This window comes from Abramis brama (genome assembly GCF_963993115.1).
Source record: "Abramis brama genome assembly, chromosome: 7".
In the NCBI taxonomy this organism is placed as follows: domain Eukaryota; kingdom Metazoa; phylum Chordata; class Actinopteri; order Cypriniformes; family Leuciscidae; genus Abramis; species Abramis brama.
In genome coordinates, this window is record NC_139969.1 from 14,832,604 (window position 1) to 14,855,493 (window position 22,890).

The window sequence follows — 22,890 nt, forward strand, 5'->3', positions numbered from 1 at the left end:
AATCTATTTTGTGAAGATGTGCATGTGTGGAAAGTTATGACAGACCAGAAGAGGGCGATATACACTTAACGTTGTCATTTATAATATTGAGTGTCAGGTGAGGTTGGCCACAGACAGAAACACAACACATAGGATGAACACACAGATCCATGAACCGTGACATAATCTGCATTCTCTTGCTGAAACATACATTTGTTAAAACACGTTCTCTATTTCTTAGACATAAATGCAGTTTTTAAAATGTATAAAGGTAATATATTAACGTTGATAACACTTTATTTGACAGTGTTCTTGTTACATATGTTACTAGTAATAACTTTAAGTTAAGAATAATTACAACTAACAAAACCTAATCCTAACCCTATAGTAAGTACATTTAGTTAATCAATATTACTCTTAAATGTATAATTTCCACAAGGACACCTTAAAATAAAGAGTAACCTTAACTTTAATTGCACTTCCTGATATTCTAATTCAAATTAAAACTCAGCTTTGCTTCCAGTGGAGTGTGACCAATTCAATTCAAATTCATGAAAGGGAGTTTTTTAAATTGTGAATTTTGCCTAATTTTGATATTAATTTAATAGAAAATAAGCATTATATACCTAATATGTTGGGGTTGGAAAATTAAATACCCAGAGTGAAAATATATTATTTTATATTATATTATATTTTTAACTTTTCAAATGTTGCATTCTTTGTAAATTCAGTGGAAACTGAAAGGCAATTTCAAAGAATTTTAATTTGCAGGACATAAACATATTTGCTATAAAACATATTTTCAAAATCACACATAAACACATTAATAGCACAGAGAAAACAAGAGAAAACACTGATGAGTGTGATTGGCTCTTTCTTCTGTTCCCCATGTGTGAAATATAGACATGATGTTGCTCAGAGAGGAGGGACTCAGAGTTCACAGATCTGACATGATCTCATCGTGTCTGAAAGAGACTGAGGACGAAACGATTCAGTCTGACTCTTCTCACAGTGAACACTTGAACAATGGATCTTCTTTCAGTTATTCTGTTCTGTGCTTCAGTTGGTAGGTGCTAGATAGATAGATAGATAGATAGATAGATAGATAGATAGATAGATAGATAGATAGATAGATAGATAGATAGATAGATATTTTGTTTTGTTTGTGAAACATACATTTTCTTAAAAAACATCTCACTAAAAACATACAAATGTATATTTTCTGTTTCAGCTGCTGTATTTGGAAATGTCATCAAACCAAACAAAACAGATGTTTTTGCTGAGGAGAGTTCAAGTGTTACATTATCCTGTAGTTTTTCTGCCTCTGGAACTCAAGATTATCTCCACTGGTATCGTCAGTATGGAAGATCAAAACCTGAATTTCTTGTACACACATACAGTGCTGCAAAAGAAGCTCGGGTGTCTGAAGTAGATCCAAGATTCAGTGCTGACATTACAAGAAGGGAACATGTGGATCTGGAGATCTCCTCTGCTACAGTGTCAGACTCTGCTGTGTATTACTGTGCTCTGAGGCCCACAGTCACAGGAAACACAGAAACACTGTACAAAAACCTGTTACAATGAGAGACAAGAGGAAAAACACAGAGACAAAGATGAAGAAAGAAAGAAACTGTAACTGACAATTACAGTATGATGTCATAAAAGTAATAGAAACAATTAATAAATCACAGGTACCAAAACAAAAGACATGTCTGCCACAGGATGGCAGTGTTCACACATTCAGAGAGACAGTCATTCATACTACAATATTATTTTATATTGTACAAATTATATTGAACTGATACTTAGCTATATAAAAGAAAACATAACCCTATAAAAATGACAAATTCTTCATATTTTCATTAGTTAATATATCCATGCTTATGATATGAGAAAATTAGACAAAGTTAAAAACAGCCATTAAATATTTAAGCCATTTTGTTTTAATAAATTAAGAACTTTGGTATAAAGGTCAGTGTACAGAATACAGTGTATTTCACTGGCCAATAGATGGACTTTATTGTGGCACTTATTGAGGAGATCCTTTGAATACTTTTTGTAGAAATTCAAATACACTCTGCATCATCAACACTTTCATGTTACACACACCATGAGAGAGCTGAACTCCATCAAGACAGTTTAAATAACTTGCTTCACATGTTACATGTGTTGTAAATCTTCAAACATCTTTCTATACAAAAAAAATCTCTAATAAATAAAATAAAAATTGTGTAGTTATAGTTAAATGACAATCATAAACAGCAGCAGGAAGTTCAGCGAGGAGGAAGTTCCTGTGTGTGTTTCTGTGTGATCTTCAGTGACTTACAGCTCAGAGAACTGAGAGCCTCAACAGAGAACTGAGCTGATCTGATTCAACATGGACAGATGCCTCATACTTATTCTCATTGTGGGAACAGGTACATTAATTATTAAATAATTAATGAAATTCTGTACATAAATATTTACTTTGTTTTTAATTCTCAAACCCTAAAGGCAAAATTTATTTTACTTTAGTAATTCATGTAAAACATAATTTGAAATGTGTTTGCAAAAGTATTTTGTCAAGTTTGCTTTCACAAATCAAAAATATTGTTTTTAATTGTTGACAGGTTTGGTGACTGGAGACAACATTGAGCCAGATAAAGGGACAGAAAAAAACTCTAAAGAAACAGAAACTGTCAAGCTGAGCTGCTCATATAGTGCACAACCCACACAAAAACACTTTACCCAGTGAGAGAGAGCAATAATATCACTGATACAGCGAGTCAAACAGCCTTAAATTGACAATGATATTACATCCATACAACATACAGTACTGTCCTTCACTTTTCGTGCACCGTACTTTTTCCAAGGGATTTAATAGATTCTGACACACAAATTAGACAGACAGACAGACAGACAGAGAGCGTGTGCCAGTGAGCAGGAAGTTCATGGGTGTCTTTACGTCCTTCAGTGTCTCATAAGCAGTGCAGCAGAACATCGAAAGGCTCAACAAAGAACAGCTGATCTTATTCAACATGGACAGGTGTTTTCTGCTCATTGTAATTATGGGAACAGGTACATTAATTATTTAGTAAATGATGATGAAACAGTGGAGGTTTGAAAAATCTAACAAATGCAAATGTTCCAACAAACTTCTTTTAGTAATTTTATTTTTTGCATTGTGTCTTGTGTTTGCAATGTTTTTGGTCAGCCTTGCTATAACCTTTTTTCCATTCTACTTATTGTTCACAGGTTTGGTGTCTGGGGACAATATTGAGCCAGATAAAGAGAAAAATGTTATCTCAAAAGAAAGGGAAACTGTCAAGCTGAGTTGCTCATATAGTACATCCAGCGATAATGTTCGGCTTTACTGGTACAGACAGTATCCACATGCAGCAAAACTTTTGTTTTTAGTGTATAAAGGTGCACGATCCCTGAGTGCTGCACGCACCTCTGGTGATCGGTTTCAGTCGACTACATCAGAAACATCCACTGAACTCACTATTACTGATGTACGTCTGTCAGATTCAGCTCTCTATTATTGTGCTCTGAGAGTTGGAGCCCAGTGATACAAAACATGAAACATGTCGTACAAAAACCTGACACTATTTTAACTTTGAACCGCTCTAGTTAAAACCACAATCACAACCCCAATCTATCCAGCCCCAAATATAATAAAATATGTGGTAACACCTGTGTGAAGATTAAGACATAAAAGAAAACCAGATAATAAAAAAAAAAAGCTTAAAAATATTGTTTCATTACTTTCCTGCATGTCTGCAGCATCAAATTCATTTGCGTTTAGTCAGCAAATTCCTGTACATTAAATTAACGGTATAATCATTTTAACATTTAGAATTAAACTTTTGAGTGTGTACAGTAAATGTTGAAAATTGTTTTGTTACAAAAAAGATATTAAAAGTCCAACAGGTAAAAACTGCAGGCCCAGATCCGGCCCACATCTGGCACACGTGGAAAGATGATCTGGCCCACATGCAGCGTGGAATGACGGCCCTTGGGCGGACCGCTCCTGTTTGCCAGATCTGGGCCACAAGCAGGCCATAGCAATGCCACATGTCAGCCAAGAGCAAAGAAATAAACCAGAACTGGACCTTATCTGAGCCACAAAATCTGTGTATATTAAATATGGAGTCATCTTAGCCTTATTAAGCCTGTTAACAATAAGAATCACTGAAGGAAAGAAGAGAACAGAAAAAAGAGACGAGCAGAAACACAAGAACTACAACTGACTTCAGCCACAGCCTCAGATGAAATCAACTGAAGAGACATTAAGACATTACATCTCTGAAGATCTCAGCAGAGGAGGATTAAACAACTCCACAAACAGCATTACCAGCTTCATTTATTATTAACCAGACTGACTTTATTTCTGTCAGGGGTCTACAAAAGTTTTTATTGAGAATTAGAGGTTTAACTCATGTGAAGTCACCATAACAGTGATTAGTGTTTCCATTAGTTGGGCTCTTAACTCTTATTATATCTTTTGTCTTTTGTGGCTGCTGTGACCGTGTGTTTGTCAAACACATTTCCAGTAGCAAAGAAAGCTAAAGTGAAACGAGATCAGGTGATGATGGTTACGTGATGATGGTTTTATAATCAATCCATGCAGATCTCAAATCCTCAAGCTCAGTTTCTCTGACAGTCCAGGATGTGTGTGTGTGTGTGTGTGTGTGTGTGTGTGTGTGTGTGTGTGTGTGTGACTCTGCTGTGTACTGCTCTGCTCTGAAGCCCACAGTAACTGAAACACATAAACTGCATGAATCAGAGCTCTTAGTTCTTGTCAGGATGTTTTTAACATGATGTTTCCCTCAATATGCATATTCCAGCTATGTGGATTTTCTTTACATAAAAACCCCCAAATAATTGTGTTCATGCGACGAACAACCGTATAAGTCCAAAAAAACAAAAATTGAGATAACCATGGGACTTGAATGTATGTGTGCCACTTTGTATACAGAATCACTTTGGGGGGTGTTCGCGCGACCAAAACTCTGTATTTAAAAATTTAAAATAGTCTCACGCGGAAAAACCGTTTATGTCCACTAACGAAAAATGGAGACGCCGTTTGCTTTCATGTCCGCTGCGGACATTAATAGGCAAAACCTCGGCAAAAAAAGGAGAGCGAACGTGAATGAATGGAAGGACAGAGCAAGGAAGTATTTGAGGAATGCTGGGAAACCCTATGTGAACCGGAGAGGAGAGCAAAAACAAGGAAAAGGTCCACCAAAAGAGGTGAGTGAAAACCCGTATACAAAGTATCTAACGTTAAGTTAGCGGTTACAGTCAGAGGGGCGTGTAGGCTCTGTCTACTACAGTTCATATAGCTCACTCTGTTTAAAGGATAATTTCATGAATGGGTCGAAATGAAAGCTGAGAAAATTAGGATTCAGGGGACGTTTTAAACATGTCTGTACTCCTTATAACCACGGAGAAATGAATCGAAACGCTTTAGGTGCGTCTCTAACACCAGCCCAGCTGCGTCATTCATAGATTGTGTTATACATAACGTTACTGCTGGCAGAATTGTATATACATAAACAAACATAATATGTAAATTCATCCCCAATCTTTAAGATGTTTAGAGTAGAATTTGATTGCTTTATGTCTTCACTGAAATTGGTAAAAAAAATAAAAAATAAAATAAAAAGTCATTGACGTGTTTAAAATATTTTGATATAATTTTTGGATCCCGTTACCATTTAATGCAACACGTTGTTTTGTAATATTGTATGCTATGTTATGTTTGTTACTTGTTATCTAATAAATAATAAAAATAAATTAAAAAAAGGTAATAATAAAAAAAATGCATTGATTGTGTAAGCTGACATTCTAGCAAGTAACCTTAATAGCTGCTAATAGCTCTAGTTTTTATAGCTAAAAAAAACAAACAAAAAAACGCTTATGTGACTTTGTTTCTGTTAAGGGCAAGGTGTGCAAGGAGACGTGTCCCAGGCAATGTTCAAGCCTAACAGATGAAAGAAAACTCCAGCTCTTCACAGAGTTTTATGCTGTCTCTTATGAGAGGCAGCAGGCTATCATTCTCTCTGGTTTGGAGCAGGTAGGCTAACTTAAGCAATACATGACCATATCATGTCAACAGTATGCAATGCATTACAATGTAGGCCCATGAAATAACCAGTGAATTGAATACTACTGTATGCCTTCAATTCACTAAGACTGCACATGTGCTTGATCACTGTAAATGGTAAATTTTGTGAGGATGGATGAAGGATGACCAACATCAAGTAGGCCACCAAGTGCATTAAAGACCACAGTGCTTTGGTGCCCTAAAAGGCACACACATGGCTTATTCATTCTCCTAACCAAAGCCTACTCACATACTTAATGACCTTAACTTGACAGCATACGACGGCTAGCCTGCTACGCTATGGTAAATGTATTTTTACTTCATGTCTTTTTACTTCTAGCACAAGGTGAGTCGCAGACGACCACGTGGGCCTGACACTGAGAATACTAAGAGGAAGTACACCTTCAAGTACAATGTGCAACAAGGAGGCCAAAGACTTGCTGTTTGTAAGCTTACATTTATGTCAGTCTTTCAACTGACCAACAGTCGCTTACAGGCAAGTTTTCTATAGCCTAGCGTTTTCCGTTTAACTTTTCATTACATGCATGATTTTAATTAGATACATTGTCCATAACATATTTATTTAAAGTTACATATCTTTGAAAAGGTTATTCAAGAAAAGTTAGGCAGTCAGTCTGAGGGAACAGAGCAGGTAGCTAAAGTCAGGTCTCCATTAGAGGACTTCAGAGGAAAACATAAGAACAGGTAAGTAAAAAAAAAAAAAAAAACCTTCACCTCAGGAAAGATTAATGTGTATTTAAAATGGGTCATTTATGTAGTAGAAATGTGAAATTATTTTTTAATTTGGAGCCTTCTAGACTGAGAAAAGCCAGAAAATTAATTTTTGATTTATGGGAATGAAAGACAACAACTCCCAGAATGCACTGGGACACAGAGACGCACTGGTCTCGTAGGCTATCTCTCACGGAGGAGAACGCACATCAACTGATCACTTGGTTAGCGTCATGTAAACACTACATTCAGATTCACAAATCATAATAAATTCAGTTAGATTTAAACAAAAGATGTGCATGTAAACAATGACGATTTTTGCGTCATCGCTGGATTTTTTACAGACAAAAAATACATAAATCTCTCGTCTCGGGGATATGAGGGAGGAAAGCACGGTAATTCGAAAATACTACAGGTTTTCTACTGATACAAAGCGTAATGCTAAATCCTGAAGTAACCCTTTAATGACTGTATGTGAAAAACAAAATCCTATAATTTAATGTCAAAGAAACAATGCAATTTTGCAAAACAGACCAGCATAGTTTATTATATTTCCCGTGTTCATGAGTTGTGTTGTTTATTTTTTAGGCCTCATAGCATTCATCCTGCAGTGAGAGAGGGGATAAGAGAGCATATCCTGAGCTTCCCACGCCAACCGAACCACTACTCACGGTTGAAGGGAGATGTGGAGAGGGAGTACCTGAGCCCTGATTTAAACCTGCTCCGCATGTTCCGCCTGTACAAGGAAAACAATCCAGCATCCACTGCAAAGTTCTGGCTCTATAGGGACATCTTCAAGCAGCAGAACCTCAGTTTTGGGCAGCCAAGAAGTGACACTTGTGCGAAATGTGACGCCCTGTTCTCAAAATTAACAGCTGCTACAACAGATGGAGAAAGGTTGAAGATCGCAGCCGAGAGTGAGCTTCACCACCGGAAAGCTGAAAAAGCGTACACCCAGTTGCAGGCTGACACAGAGTGGGCCAAAGCCAATGATGACTGCCATGTCATTTGTATCGACATGCAGGGGGTAGTGTTCACGCCAAACCTGACACACTCCAACGTGTACTATCAACGGCAGCTGGCCAACTACAACCTCTGTATCCAGGAGATGGGCACTGACGATCCTCCTACAATGTGCCTCTGGCATGAGGGCATCGCTCACAGAGGTTCCATCGAGGTGGCAAGCTGTCTTTTGAAGTGGGCAGAAACATCTTTCGCTCCCCTAGTCCAGGCAAAGGAACGGAAGCTCATCATCTATAGTGACCGATGCTGTGGGCAGAACAACAACTGGCGAGTCCTAAACCTCATGGCCCTGCTCATATCTAGAAGGTACTTCAGTCAGATAGAGCAGAAGTTCATGGTGTCTGGTCACTCCTTCCTTCCCTGTGACCGTTCATTTGCCACGCTGGACAAGAGGCGTAAGGTGTCCACACTCCACACCCCCAGCGATGTTGCCGAGATGATCCGTGGAGCCAGGCAGCAGCAGCCATTTAAAGTAACTGAGATGAAATGTGCGGACTTCAGGCAGCTCCCTGATGCAACATTAAAGCGTCCACCTGGCCTCCTAATCACATCCATGATGTGGTTGAAAGTGACAGGTAAAAAAACGAAGAACTAAACTAAAACTAAACTGGTTTTCTGAGATTAACAGTGTTGGGGATATGTGCGTGAAGGAAGAATCTTTATTGAATTTCTTGTTGAATCATGATTTCAGCTGCTGATCCATGGTGTGTCCACACAAAACGGAGCCACAGCCTTTACGAGGGATGGAAGACCTGGCTGATCACCAAACAGAGGAAGAATCAACCACCTCCAGCTCCCTTGTTCTCCACCACGTATGCTCGTGCTTACGAGGACCCTCTGCCCATCAAGAAGGAGAAGCACCGTGACCTTATGAAAATGCTAGCCTACATGCCAGCAGAGGCCCAAGCATTTTATGGGACATTAGAATGTGAAGAGTAGCCTGGTATGTGTAGGTCATGTGCAGGGTAAGGTGGGGTATATTGTGTATATTGTGTAAAAGTAATCATAAAAGTAGTTGTTGCTTATCTTGTATGCCTTATCTTATGTTGTATAATAGGAATTTATAGGTATTTATTTATTTAGTAAATGAATGAATGGGATGATTATTTATGAAATGTATTATAAAAGTTAAAGGAACAAAAAAAAGGAAGATGTACATGTAAACTAGCATGGAACTATAGCATGGAATGATGATGATGTATGTATTGTAAATATGTATTGTTTACTGTTATTACTGTTGTTTATTGTTTGTATGTATTGTTTATTGTATGTACGGTTTATTGTTTGTACTGATGTTTATTTTTTGTACTATAAGTAGGCCTATGTATTGTTCATTGTTCGTACCGTATTGTCTGTGTTTTTGTTCTGTGATTTACATGGCAAGAAATTGAAAGAAAGAAATGCTTAATATTTTCTTTAAGGTTCTGTTACTGTATTAAAACTAAGATAAAGCAATCAAATCTCCAGTGGCTTAAAATGATAGGATGAATTGGACTTATACTGTTATTCCACATTAACTGGACATATACTGTTCTTCCACATTCCAGAAATGTAAATTACTCTAACTTTTTATTTTTAAGATTGATACTAAAAAATCTTATCTCATTAGAATTGGGAAGCTTTTGTTGTCTATCTTCAAGTAAAAAAAAAATATATATATATAATATTCAGAGTCCAAATTAAAAAAAATGTATTATTCAAAATTTGCAAATATGGACTTATATGGTTCTTCGTCTCAAGCCCTCAATTAACAAAGACTCTTCTTTGAATGCATCAATGTGACATCAGTAAATATATTCACAATGATATACCACTTTATATGGCTATACAGTGCTGCTCATAATGCAAAAATGTACAATGAATATTTTTGAACTATGAATTTTTGTTATAATATTCATAGGTCATATTTCCCTTTTCCACAAAGATGTCTTGCTCAGTTATAAAGCATTCCAGCAGTGGGTGGAGCTGATTCACTGATGTTGACAGTGTGAGATGCTGACAGGGTGAATTACTATTTTGGCATCATTGATCGTCTCTCTGAGGACAACATGTTTCATTTTACTTGGATAATAATCCAACTTTGCACTGGTAAGAAATCATTTCAGCATTATGTCAGTCAAAATAAAAACAAAAAAACATTTCTGTGAATGTATGAATTCTGAAAGTTTAATGATTGTATTGCTTAATTAATTGACATCCTTTTTTTCCACAGAAACTTCTTTGGCTGATACAATAAAACCATTTACTTCAGAAAAACATGTTGTTGAGGGAAGAAATGTGACTCTCTCCTGTAACTACAGTACAACTGGTGTCACTGTTAACTCTCTCCAGTGGTATCGCCAGAATCTCAGAACAAAACCAGAGATTTTACTTCTTGTCACTGAATATTTAAGCAAATCTGAGCCTGGTCTTCGTCTGTTTTCAAAAGCTACAAAAGAGATCAAACGTGTGGATCTGGAGATCTCCTCTGCTGAAGTATCAGACTCTGCTGTGTATTACTGTGCTCTGGAGCCCACAGTGACAGGAAACACTACAACACTGTACAAAAACCTGATACATAGTGTTGCATCTACATTACACATTCGGATCCCTGGATTTTCACTTGAAGATAAATTTAGCTAAAAAAGTAAATGCTTGTCTTGACCTTTATTATAATAGATTTTTATTAAAGCGATGACATGAAAGATGCTATACGTCTTTGTGACATTATATGAAGCAACAGTGTGACAGTGATAAACTGATTTTTAGATGCGCTCCCTTTCCCCGGGAGGTGAGGAAGGAGGAGCTTAATGTATCTGAGAGTATTTTACTGAACCTGACAGAGACCGTCATAAGATCATTCAAGCTGAGACTGTGAGCACACACACAATGATCCTCCATTCAGTTATTCTGTTCTCTGCTTTAGTATGTAAGTACCATCACTTCAATGATGTCCTTAAATTATCACAATGAAGTATGTATAATTAATTATATGGTCTTATTTGTGGCCTTCATATTTAAAAGTACACTATATTATATAACCACTAATACACTAATATATAAATACTAATAGTGCACTATAAGTGAATTAGGCTATGAAATGCTCACATTTTACCAGTGATAATATTTGAACCCTCTGAGACTATTTCATTTTTCTTTGCAGGTGCCAGTAATGGAGATACTATTACACCAGACAAAACACAGGAGTTTGCAGCCGAGGGTTCAAGTGTTAAATTATCCTGCAGTTATTCTTCTGCATGGTCTTTACTTTGGTACCGTCAGTATCCCGGATCAGCTCCTGAATACCTTGTGCTTATTTCAGACACTGCAAAAGATGTGAAGCCATCTGAAGTAGATCAAAGATTTACTACTAAGATCAGAAAAGACAATCAAAACCGTGTGGATCTGGAGATCTCCTCTGCTGAAGTATCAGACTCTGCTCTGTATTACTGTGCTCTAATGCCCACAGTCACAGGAAACACATTAACACTGTACAAAAACCTGCTTGCCCTAGTGAAAAAAAGTATACTTTATCGTATTTGAAATATATTCCATTTTTCAATAGTACATTGCAAATATATTAACAAAAATTGTACTATCTTTAAAATATTAAAAGTATTAGCATCATGCTTTTACCTATTTTCACAATATTACCGTTTAACACACTTTAAACTAATTGTACTTTAGTATTATTTTCTAAAAATATATTTTCTAAAAATATACTTGAAGTGAAAATTCAGTTTATTTTTTAAAAGTGTATTTCTTTGCACTTTATTAAAAATATATTTTAGGTATACTGTGTGCTGCAAATGATCATTGTAACAATGCATTGAAAGTATACTTTCAAAACACATTATAGTGTACAATAGTATTTTGTAGCCGGGATGCCAGCCGAACTTAGCCCTGCCCACAACATTTTTAGGTTGGGAAGTTTTAGGTTGGGTACCGTGTGTATGCATGTATCCACACATGCACACGTCCAAGGGCTCGATGTTTGCAAACACACATGCACATATGTGTACATGAACATAATGAACATGCTCCTGAAAACTAAATGTTTCTCTTATTTTCATTCTCTCCCATTCACTTTCAATGGCCCTCAATGGCCCTCAATGGCCCATTGGAACACTACAAGTGTAACTCTGTGCCATTTTGTACAAAATATTTTTTTTTTCAAAACAAAATTCCTGGTGAAAAATTTAAGTAGACTAGTGTGATCAACAGTGCCAATTTTCTTCATATTTTATTTAATATTTCCAAAATTATTCAAAAATAATAATTTTTTTTACAAAAAAAATGAGATGCCTACTCTCAGATAAATGAGGCCTACGATTAATCAGATGCAAATAGAAATATAAAACCAGTCCTAATTGAAAGAGAACAACTTGACAAAAAGATTGAATCCAATATTGGGTGATAATATAGTATAATGAGAGATTTATAAGCTATTTTTTATAGGTCGGTCATTTTTGACCGGGAACATCAGAGGTGTTATAGGGTTTTGAACACCACACAAGGTTTAAATCAACAAAACGCATAGTGCTGGGCAACTATTAATCATGATTAATCGCATCAAAATAAAAGTTTGTGTTTACATAATATATGTGTGTGTGTACTGTGTATAATTATTTTGTATATATAAATACACACATATGTATGTATAAATTTAAGAAAAATGTGTAATTTATATATAAAATATTTAGATTTATATATAATATATATCATGTATAAATATATGTACAGTATATACATGCAAATATTTCTTAAATATATACATGCATATGTGTGTTTATATAGGCCTATACTAAATAATTATACACAGTACACACACATATATTATGTAAACCCAAACTTTTATTTTGGATGCGATTAATCACGATTAATCGTTGCCCAGCACTTTATATTACATAAAGTTAATATTACGACATATCTGCAAAAAATGACGTGAATGCACAAGCGAACTTGACTGTGCTGGTCAGAACGTGTAATCTATGTTCTGGACGCGCTATTTCCACTATTACTCGCTGAAACACGGCAACTAAACCCAGAGAATTCACAACGTTTTATTACAATAGTGTTCTCATTATAATGGCATATATATATGACAGTCCCAATTATAGTTATAAATGTGCATTACTGTTTGAGCTGCGCATGCTAAAGATAAAGATAATCACCGCTTTACTGCATCGTTCATTAACTCAACCAAACGCATAGATTAATCAGATATATACAAAAAGTAAAATTACACTTTACAATGACATAAAATGCTGTGAATGCTCAAGCGAACTTGACTGTGCTTGTCATGAAGCCTTGACTCCATAGACACACTCTTTCCGACACAACGCGCTCGTCACGCTGAAACACATGGCGAAAAAGAATCCACGACATTCTTTTACAGTCGTGTTCTCATTATAATGTAATGAAGGCTATGTGACATATTTGTGCTGCACATGTTGCACTTAACTGTATCTTCCTTTTCGAAGTGATTCCAATCATTCAAAACCATCATCTCTCAACTGAAGTAAATAATCTATTATCTATCGGCTTTGATATATCGGCCTAATTTTCTTATCGGATCGATAACGATAACAATAACAAATGACTATTTATCGGCCGATATCGAAATGTGGTCGATATATCGTGCATCCCTAAAATAATGTACACTTTAATATCAATAATCAAGCATGTAATTAGTCCTTACATATGGCATATACTTAAAGTATACTAAGTATACTTGAAGTTGTTCCAATTTAGCACACAAAAGTACACTAAATACACTTAAAGTTATGCTTTACTACAATTTAATTACAACTTAAATATACTTAGTACAAAATAAGTTGTTTCAAAATAACACACTTCAAGTTAACTAATCATTAACACACTTGGTACTAGTCACACTTTTACTAGCCTAAATTAGTCTGGCTGTAAGTATATGTTTTGTTTTTTTGTTTGTTTGTTTTTTTCACCAGGGTGGACAAAAAAGTCAAGTCACCTTTATTTATATTAAGCTTTATACAATATACATTGTTTCAAAGCAGCTTTGAGTAAACTAACACTTCCACAGTTCAGGAGAAATGGACCCTTAAATCTTGAATTAGACCCTCTTTTATTTCTAGAAGCATTGCCCATTCAAAGGAGTCACATGAAATAGAAATGCATGATTATTGTAAGTAGAAAAGTGTTAGTTTACTCATTCGCATGTACAAATGTGGCCAATACACAGTCAAGGTTGCGAAAAACACCTGTTTCTGATTTTAATTCTGACTTCAGGTACAAAATGACTCCCTTTATTTATTAGTGGCTTTGAAAAACAGTGTAAAAGATCATTGTATGTTACTTGACTCATCATTTTCTTACTTGCTTGTTTTAGGTGTGATGACCTCAAACCAGATTGGGCCAAATAAAGAAACTCTCATCATAAAGAAGGAAGACGAGACTGTGACTCTCAGCTGCTCATATGATACTAGCAGCAATTATGTTACACTTTACTGGTACAGACAGTATCTTAATGAAGAACCTCAGTATTTAATGTGGAAAGATGCTCGTTCATGGAGCAGTACTGGGAGCCCCTCTGACCCTCGCTTTCAGTCGACTACATCTCAAACGTCCACAGAACTTACTATTAAGAGAGTGACTCTGTCAGATTCAGCTCTCTATTACTGTGCTCTAAAAGTCGGAGCCCAGTGATACAAAGTCTATGTGAAGCTGTACAAATACTCAAATTAATTTCACTCTTTGAAACTGAACCACTTCAAAACCACATATAGACAAAAAACAAAAAGTGGAAACACCTGCATGTGAGTGTGATAAGAAATCCAGATATGTAATGGTTAAAAAAAAAAAGAGATAGTAATAGAAGTGAAACAATGCACAAAAGATAACCAACACTCACAGACTACATAATAAATTCAGGTAATTTCAGAAAATAGCATCATCATTATGAAACTGCTCGGACACGTGAAGGTAGGCGGCGTAGACAAGACGTAATTCAAAACAGGCAAGAGGTCATACACACGGCACAGGCAATCAATCCAAACATATAACACAGTCCAAGAAACAGGCAAAGAGTAAACTAGAACAACGGGCAGAAAATCAAAACAATGAATACAGGAAACCAGGATAGTGCTCAGACATGCAGTTACGAACACATACAATTAGTCAGTCAGATATGTAGGGAGCTCCTATGGGACATGGTGAAGGAAAAAATTATGAGATGGAGGAAAAATTCTTTGTTTATAAAGTTCTTTGGCGTAGGCCCCGTCCGTAGCTCGCAATCTGACCCCCTGGGAGGTATATGGGAAGGGACCATCCGGTGGTGGGGAGGATGGAGGTAAATGTTGCCGTCAGCATCTGCGAACTCAGACATGTGTAAGTACCAATCTGTTATACTACGAGTATTAGAACACGATTGGTTAGATGAGAAGGTAATAAGTGACGTAACAATTGAGTCTTCCTGGCAGAACTTACGCTAAAGCTTTCATTTCTTGGAAAGTGAATTCTGTAAAATAAAGTTTCTCCCTTTGGAGTGGACTTTGAGCTTTGTAACCTTGCAGATCTTTTTTATGCTCAAACAGCAACATTACACACTAACTAAGGTTGAAAAAGTAAAAAAGCACAATAGGACCCCTTTAAATATAGTCCCTAGTTTATTTTGTATCACAATCTTTAAAACACTGCAATATCCCTAACAGCCTCCACACCTCCTCCGGGAGCATGCTACAGGGTATTCTGGTGTATTGTGTTAATGCTTTGGTTTATTGCTTTGATTTTATTTCACATTGTCACTTTGGATAAAAATGTTAGAAATATATAAATTCACCACAGGGAGGCAGTATTCCTCAAAGTGTCTTCATATGACTTGAAGACCTGAAATATCAACAGAAAAGCAGTACAGAGGAAACAGATCTACAGTCAGAAGACTGAGAGACACATTCATTACAACACGTTAAAATATTAATATCTTTATCTCAACAATGGAAAAATGGGTGATTAGTACTCTTTTCCTCACAGCAAAGATTTTTGGTAAGAAAGATCATAATTTACACTAATATTTTAGTTTATATGTGAGTTCATTATGTAAATGAGTAATAGTTAAATGTTTTTTTCAGAGTGCTGGGGGCAAGACAGAGTTGAACAACCTTCACGAAAACTGACTGCAAATGAAGAGGATCAAATAACTTTAATGTGTAATTACACTACCACAGCTGCAAATGCAGATATGTATCTCTTCTGGTCCAAACAGCTCCCAAACAAATCACCAACGTTCATTCTGAATAAATATACATTTGGTGAAGGAACTACTGAGGATGAATTTAAGGGGAGATTTTCTGCAACATTGGACTCCACATCAAGATCAGTTCCTCTGACAATCCAGGATGTGTGTGTCTGACTCTGCTGTGTATTACTGTGCTCTGAGGCCCACTGTGACTCAAACACACTCAACACTCATACAAAAACATGCAAAAAATAAAAACTCTCCAACTTTACAAGTAACACTAATCCATTAAAAATTATATTTCATAAAGAATCATATCAGTAAAAAAAAAAAAAAAAAAAAAAATATATATATATATATATATGCTCTTGCATACAGTAATAATGTGACATTCTACTAAAGTAGAGCAGATCAGTATTTAAATTATTTTCATTAATTGTATCACTTCAATTTTTTTTAAACAGAGTGCAGTTCTATTATCCATGGATGTGTTGGTGTGTCTGGTTTTTAATCAGCACACACATGTCTCCATCACACACGTTCTGAATGCTTTCTTTTAAGGCTTGTGTTTGTGTTCAAAACTGTCACCTCCAACCAATCACCTGCGTCTGAAACCAAAAAAGGTCTGAAACACACCTCTTCTGTGAGCACTGAACTAAAGCATTAGCATCTGAGCACAGAGAACATTAAGATATGACATAGTAAACATGGAAAAACACCTGTTTCTAATTTTAATTCTGACTTCAGGTACAAAATTACTCCCTTTATTCATTGTAGTGATGCAGAAGAACAGTTTAACAAACAATTTTTGCAACTTGACTCAGTCATTTTCTTATTTCTTTGTTTTAGGTGTGATGACTGCAGATCAGATTGGGCCAAATAAAGAAACTCTCATCATAAAGAAGGAAGACGAGACTGTGACTCTCAGCTGCTCATATGATACTAGCAGCAGTTATGTTACACTTTAGTGGTACAGACAGTATCTTAATGAAGAACCTCAGTATTTAATGTGGAAAGATGCTCGTTCACGGATCGGTACTGGGAACCCCTCTGATCCTCGATTTCAGTCGACTACATCACAATCATCCACTGAACTCATGATTAACGGAGTAACTCTGTCAGATTCAGCTCTCTATTACTGTGCTCTAAGAGTTGGAGCCCAGTGATACAAAGTCTATGTGAAGCTGTACAAAAACTCAAATGTATTTTTCACTTTGATGCCAAGCCACATCAAACCCACAATCTATAATTCACACAATACAATTTCACCGGTAGAAACACCTGTGTGTGGTTACAAATTAAATTTTATGCAAGTTATAAAGGCAAATGTAAGAAAACAAATTAAAAGGATCAAAATAACTAACAATTAACAAAGATAAGTAACATTCTACATGACTTTAGTACATTACAGCTTGACAAATGTGATTAAACATTACATTATCATTTGATATCTCTTCTGCTTGAGTCTGCCTGAAAAAGCATGATCTTTCCAATAAATGTCATTTTACTTCTGATTTAATCAGATTAATCGATTCTGACTTTAGTTACACTGTTGGTGAATTATTTCACAACATAATGTTACATTTTTTGGATTGTTATTAATACGCAAAACCATTAACCATATGTGGACATATCACAAACAATATAACAATCATATTTTAAAATTAACAAAAAGAAATAAACATGATTTAGACTGTGATGGATTTTTTAATAAATAAAATAGTAAACTGTATTTTAAACTAATAAATGATTCTAACATTTAACCTTACTTCTCCTTTAGGCCTAACATCCTAACATTTGACTGTGTCGAAACCAGTGTAAAATTCTGAGATGCTGCTAGACAATATCAAAAATATAACCGTTGAGAATAGTCTCATGACATATTGAATAATCAACTGAACTCCTAACCTTTTCCATTTTTCAATGATTTAAGAAAACAGAGTTTGCTTCTACCTGGTAACAGAAGGGTTTGCATATGAGGAACCAATCAAATTGTAGGGAAATTATGTAATGTATCATGTCATTTTCACCATGCTCCTCTTCTATAAAAACTGTTGTATTCTTTTTGCTGGGGGGATTCTCTCTGAAATTTGATCCTCTAGCCGTGATTAAAGCATATTCAAAGGCATTGTCTGAAGTCTGTCAGTTATTATTGCTGTGCAGCAAGTTAGTTAGTGGAAAAAGTTACAGGTTATGTGAGACACTAAAGACCTTATTCCCGAGTGATAGTGTCGAAAGGGGGCGAGACGTCGTTCGACTCTCTGTGAGACTCTAAGGCGGGGTTAGATTGCGGTCAGGTAACTATAATTCTTAGGCATTTTATTTTATGTGGTAAGAAGCTCTTATGCGTCAACCCGCGCATTCAGAGGTGAACTCAACTGAGTATAATTTTTCAGGTATCAGGGACACATGCTTATCTCTTCTGGTACAAACAAACAGATCACCAACATTCATTCTGAGTGACTTTTTCATTGGGAAAGGAATGACAGAGCTTGATTTTAAGGAGAGGTTTCATGCAAAACTGGATTCCACATTAGGAACAATTCCTCTGACAATCCAGGATGTGTGTGTGTCCAAATCCATAGCAGCCATGTCACCCTGTAGCCCAAGACTGGTTGCCCACTGAAGCTAAGCAGGGCTGAGCCTGGTTAGTACCTGGATGGGAGACCTCCTGAGAAAACCAGGTTGCTGCTGGAAGAGGTGTTAGTGAGGCCAGCAGGGGGCGCTCACCCTGTGGTCTGTGTGGGTCCTAATGCCCCAGTGTAGTGACGGGGACACTATACTGTCAAAGAGCAACGTCCTTCGGATGAGACATAAAACCGAGGTCCTGACTCTCTGTGGTCATTAAAAATCCCAGGATGTCTTTCGAAAGAGTAGGGGTGTAACCCCGGCATCCTGGCCAAATTTGCCCAGTGGCCTCTGTCCATCATGGCCTCCTAATCATCCCCACATACTGATTGGCTTCATCACTCTGTCTCCTCTCCACCAGTAAGCTGGTGTGTGGTGGGCGTTCTGGCGCAATATGGCTGCCGTCACATCATCCAAGTGGATGCTGCACATTGGTGGTGGTTGAGGAGATTCCCCCTTCTATGTAAAGCGCTTTGAGTGCCTAGAAAAGCGCTATATAAATGTAATGAATTATTATTATTATTATTATTAAATGCTTTATGAAAACCTCTAAAAACCACATGAATGTACAGAAAATTTAAAATGGCAAAATCCATCTAACTAGTATACTTTTTTTTTAAACTTTTCTTAAATTCATATACAGGTGTCATTTCAAGTCAGCATTGACTTCACTGAATCTGCATTGAACACAGGTTGACAACACAACACAAAACTGTGAAGAAAAGAAAAAAAACTTGCAATTGATAAGTCATTGTTGTGGATTTTATGTTACAGTTGGAATTTGGGACACAGATGTATACAATATTTTCAACCTGAAGATGGCGATATCTACATACACATGACATCACCTCATATTTACAATTGTAAACCATGATTGAAAAGAAAATCTGCTGTTGAACATCATCACTACATCAACATGACAAGCAGGAATCAAAGCTTCTCCTCCAGCGCTGGAACACTGCTTTCAATGACATTTTTCTATTTCCTAGCATATAAACAAAGATGACTCACAGAATGCCTGTTTTATTATTTATTATTTAAGTAATCAAACCTTTATTGTTGTAAATAACTGCATTATTAAAATGACATTGCTTGTATAATTATGCTATTATGCATTCACAGGAAGCTTTGGGAAAGACACTGTTAATCAGCCAAGTGAGACACAAACTGCCACCGAAGGACATCAGGTTACCCTGAGCTGTGAATATGAAACACTTCAGTCTGCTCCATATCTTTTCTGGTACATTCAGCGCTCTAATGGCCTTCCTGAATATATACTGATGAAATACAAATTTGGATCAAGTAGCAGTTCTGAATTTGAAGACAGATTTGATGCCAGATTGGACTCAAACTCAGTTATACTGTCAATCCAGGATGTGTGTGTGTCTGACTCTGCTGTGTATTACTGTGCTCTGACGACCACTGTGACTCAAACACACTCAACACTCATACAAAAACAATTCTTTGACATTGATAAGAATGCATAATCAATAATAATCAACTAATAATATAGAGAACAACAACATAAAATATACAATCTTTTAATGGTAAAAGTGTCTGTTTTTTTTTTTTTTTTTTTTTTTTTTTTTACAGCTTATTCTAATAATATACCCAAGTACAATAACTATGTCAAATTATCTTCTACAATTTCATCAAATTGAAAAAATTCTAATTGAATCAGTGCTTGAATCAACTTATGTGAAGATAAAACAAACATCAGAACATTGAAAAGTCTCAAAAATAGACCCAGAATCATTAAGGAGGAGGAGACATTTAATATTCAGGAACTGTGGTGCAGTTAGACTCCTCCTGCAGTTCTCTGCATGTGTGACAGTGTTAGTACAACCTTATCAAAGAGAGGCTGAAACAAGAGTCTACCATAGACTTCAAGTTCATTTCAACAATTAATGTGATGGCAAACTGGCACAAAATTGTAGCCTTCTTTATCGCATATTTCTGGGGTAAGTCAAATTCTGTATATACATGTAAAATTCCTCTAATATGAATATGAGATCCTCATCAGTGATGTTATACATTACAGGATGTGATTCTCAGGACAGAGTTGAACAAAATAGAAGATTTCAAACTGCTGTTGAAGGAGCAGCTGTAACAATCAACTGTCGATATGAAACCACTGCTGTATTACGAAATATCTTCTGGTACCAGCAAAAAGTGAATGGATTTCCAGAATGTATGCTGAGCAAATTTGGTCAGCTCAAGGAAAGATTTAGTGGTGATCTCAACACAATTTCAAAATCATTTCCACTGTCAATCCAGGATGTGAGTGTGTCTGACTCTGCTGTGTATTACTGTGCTCTGACGACCACAGTCACTGAAACACACTCAACACTCGTACAAAAACCCTGTGTAGTGTTGTTTAAAGCAGGGTTCCTACACATTATTCCATTTCAAAGTTCCATACTTTTCCAGACTCAAATTTCCAAACCTCTCCGTAGATTACCAAAAATGAATAAATTAATAAATAAGGGAGGGACACACTGTAAAAAACACATGAAGTTATGTTTGTGCACAGAAAATTACTGTATACAAGTTCACAGTAGAATACTGTGTATTCAGTCAAAATTGCAGTAATGAAAGAAGTACTGTGATAGTCACAGTAATCAGCAATGTTGAGTAGAAAATCACAGTAACTGCCAATGTACTGTAGAAAACACAATAACTAATCATGTCCTGTAGAAAATCACACTAATTACCAATGTAATGTAGAAAACACAATATCCAGTTATGTACTGTAAATCACAGTAACCAACACTGTTCTGTAGAACATCACATTAACTAACAATGCACTGTTTAAAATAACACAAATTAAGTAAACACTGAAAATAGTTTGTATGTATTACATACTGACAGAACATTGCACTGGAAGCAGGGTCCCCAACCAATTACTATAAGTTTACCCTGATTTTGCTGTTATTCTGTTACATATTTGCAGTGAATAGACAATTAAGGAAAATAGTGTATTCTTTAATAAAACATAAAAACAAAAATCTTTTGAAACTAAAAAACAAACACCAGAAAGACTCACAAGTCATTCCTTTTGCAACACTTTTTTTTTTTTTTTTTTTTAAAGGTAAAATAAACCTTTTCATTCAAAGGTTTTTCAAATATATATGTGTAGTTTCAGTGCCAACCCAAAATTGGCATCTTTATTATTTTATGTTTGATATAGCCTATAATAAAACAATATGTAAGCTACCCCGGTGTCATTATACAGTGGCATCTTTCATTTCTTGCTCATTTTGCAGATGGTAATTAAGGAAATTAAACATTTGCTCCACGATTATGTGGAATTGAAGGAAAACAAGAGTATTAAAACATGGCCTTGGCACTCTGGGCAAATGAGAACAGCCTCCATATATGTCCAGATCACACACTGCCAGTGCTACCAGTGATTGCTCTCACATGAGTTTTCATAATAAAGAATAACGTGGAAACATCACAAATCCATTTACATATGACGTTGTTTGTGATGACATATGTACCATTTCCTATCATACAAATAAAAAAAGACAAAAACACCAGTTCGTTTACAGCATCACACAATTGCGTCAAGTAGGATATACGCAATTGTAACTGGAGCCGGGAACTGCTGAGAGCCGGTTCAGTCAGTTCACCAAAAATAATCGGTTTAAGTATGATTCGTTCGCGAACCGGGACATCAATAATTGTAACACCTGTTGAGTGAGTGGAGCAGCACAGACCGCATCATTGGCTGCATCCGAAAACGTAGGCAGCTGACTTGTTGCCTCACTGCCCTATCAGGCAATGACTTCGCAGGTAGCGTTTGCGCATGAAAATTCCTCACGAAACTGATTTCAGACAGACTTCTGAGGCAGTGTTATGGTTTAATGACTACAGCAAAATAGAGCGAGCTTTGATGAAAACGAAGTCAATATTTAATGACTACAATAGTTTCTTCTCGCTAGAAATGACATCATAAGTGGAAAACGTTGATCAAAAATGTACATTTACACACAAAATGATGACCAGCAGTAACTTTCAGACGCCATCTTTATTTTTCTAACTCAACTGTCACATAATGGAAAGCACAGGATTGTGTGATATCAAAGGGATATAAGTTGCATTATGGTACTGTGACTTAAAATCACAGTATTCAATTTTGGTGTAAAAATATGAAGTTAAAAGTACTGTGAGTACAAGTTAAAAGTACATCTATGCTGCCTTCAAAAATCGATCAGATGAAGTTATCTCAGGAGACAGG

At 36.1% G+C, this 22,890-nt stretch overlaps 1 protein-coding gene and 1 gene segment (V, D, J or C); both read left to right on the top strand.

Annotated features, from left to right (window-relative positions):
- The first annotated feature begins 4,849 nt into the window (after positions 1–4,849).
- LOC311087268 (uncharacterized protein) lies at positions 4,850–9,354 on the top strand. The gene is made up of 5 exons (XM_084120568.1): positions 4,850–5,214; positions 5,906–6,040; positions 6,411–6,566; positions 7,391–8,400; positions 8,517–9,354. Exons 4-5 carry the CDS (start codon positions 7,530–7,532, stop codon positions 8,762–8,764), a joined length of 1,119 nt encoding a protein of 372 aa, XP_083976694.1. The 5' UTR covers positions 4,850–5,214; positions 5,906–6,040; positions 6,411–6,566; positions 7,391–7,529; the 3' UTR covers positions 8,765–9,354.
- Positions 9,355–14,179: 4,825 nt separating this feature from the next.
- On the top strand, positions 14,180–14,491 carry LOC311087081 (T cell receptor alpha variable 18-like). The segment is given in 1 exon: positions 14,180–14,491.
- The last annotated feature ends 8,399 nt before the right edge of the window (positions 14,492–22,890 follow it).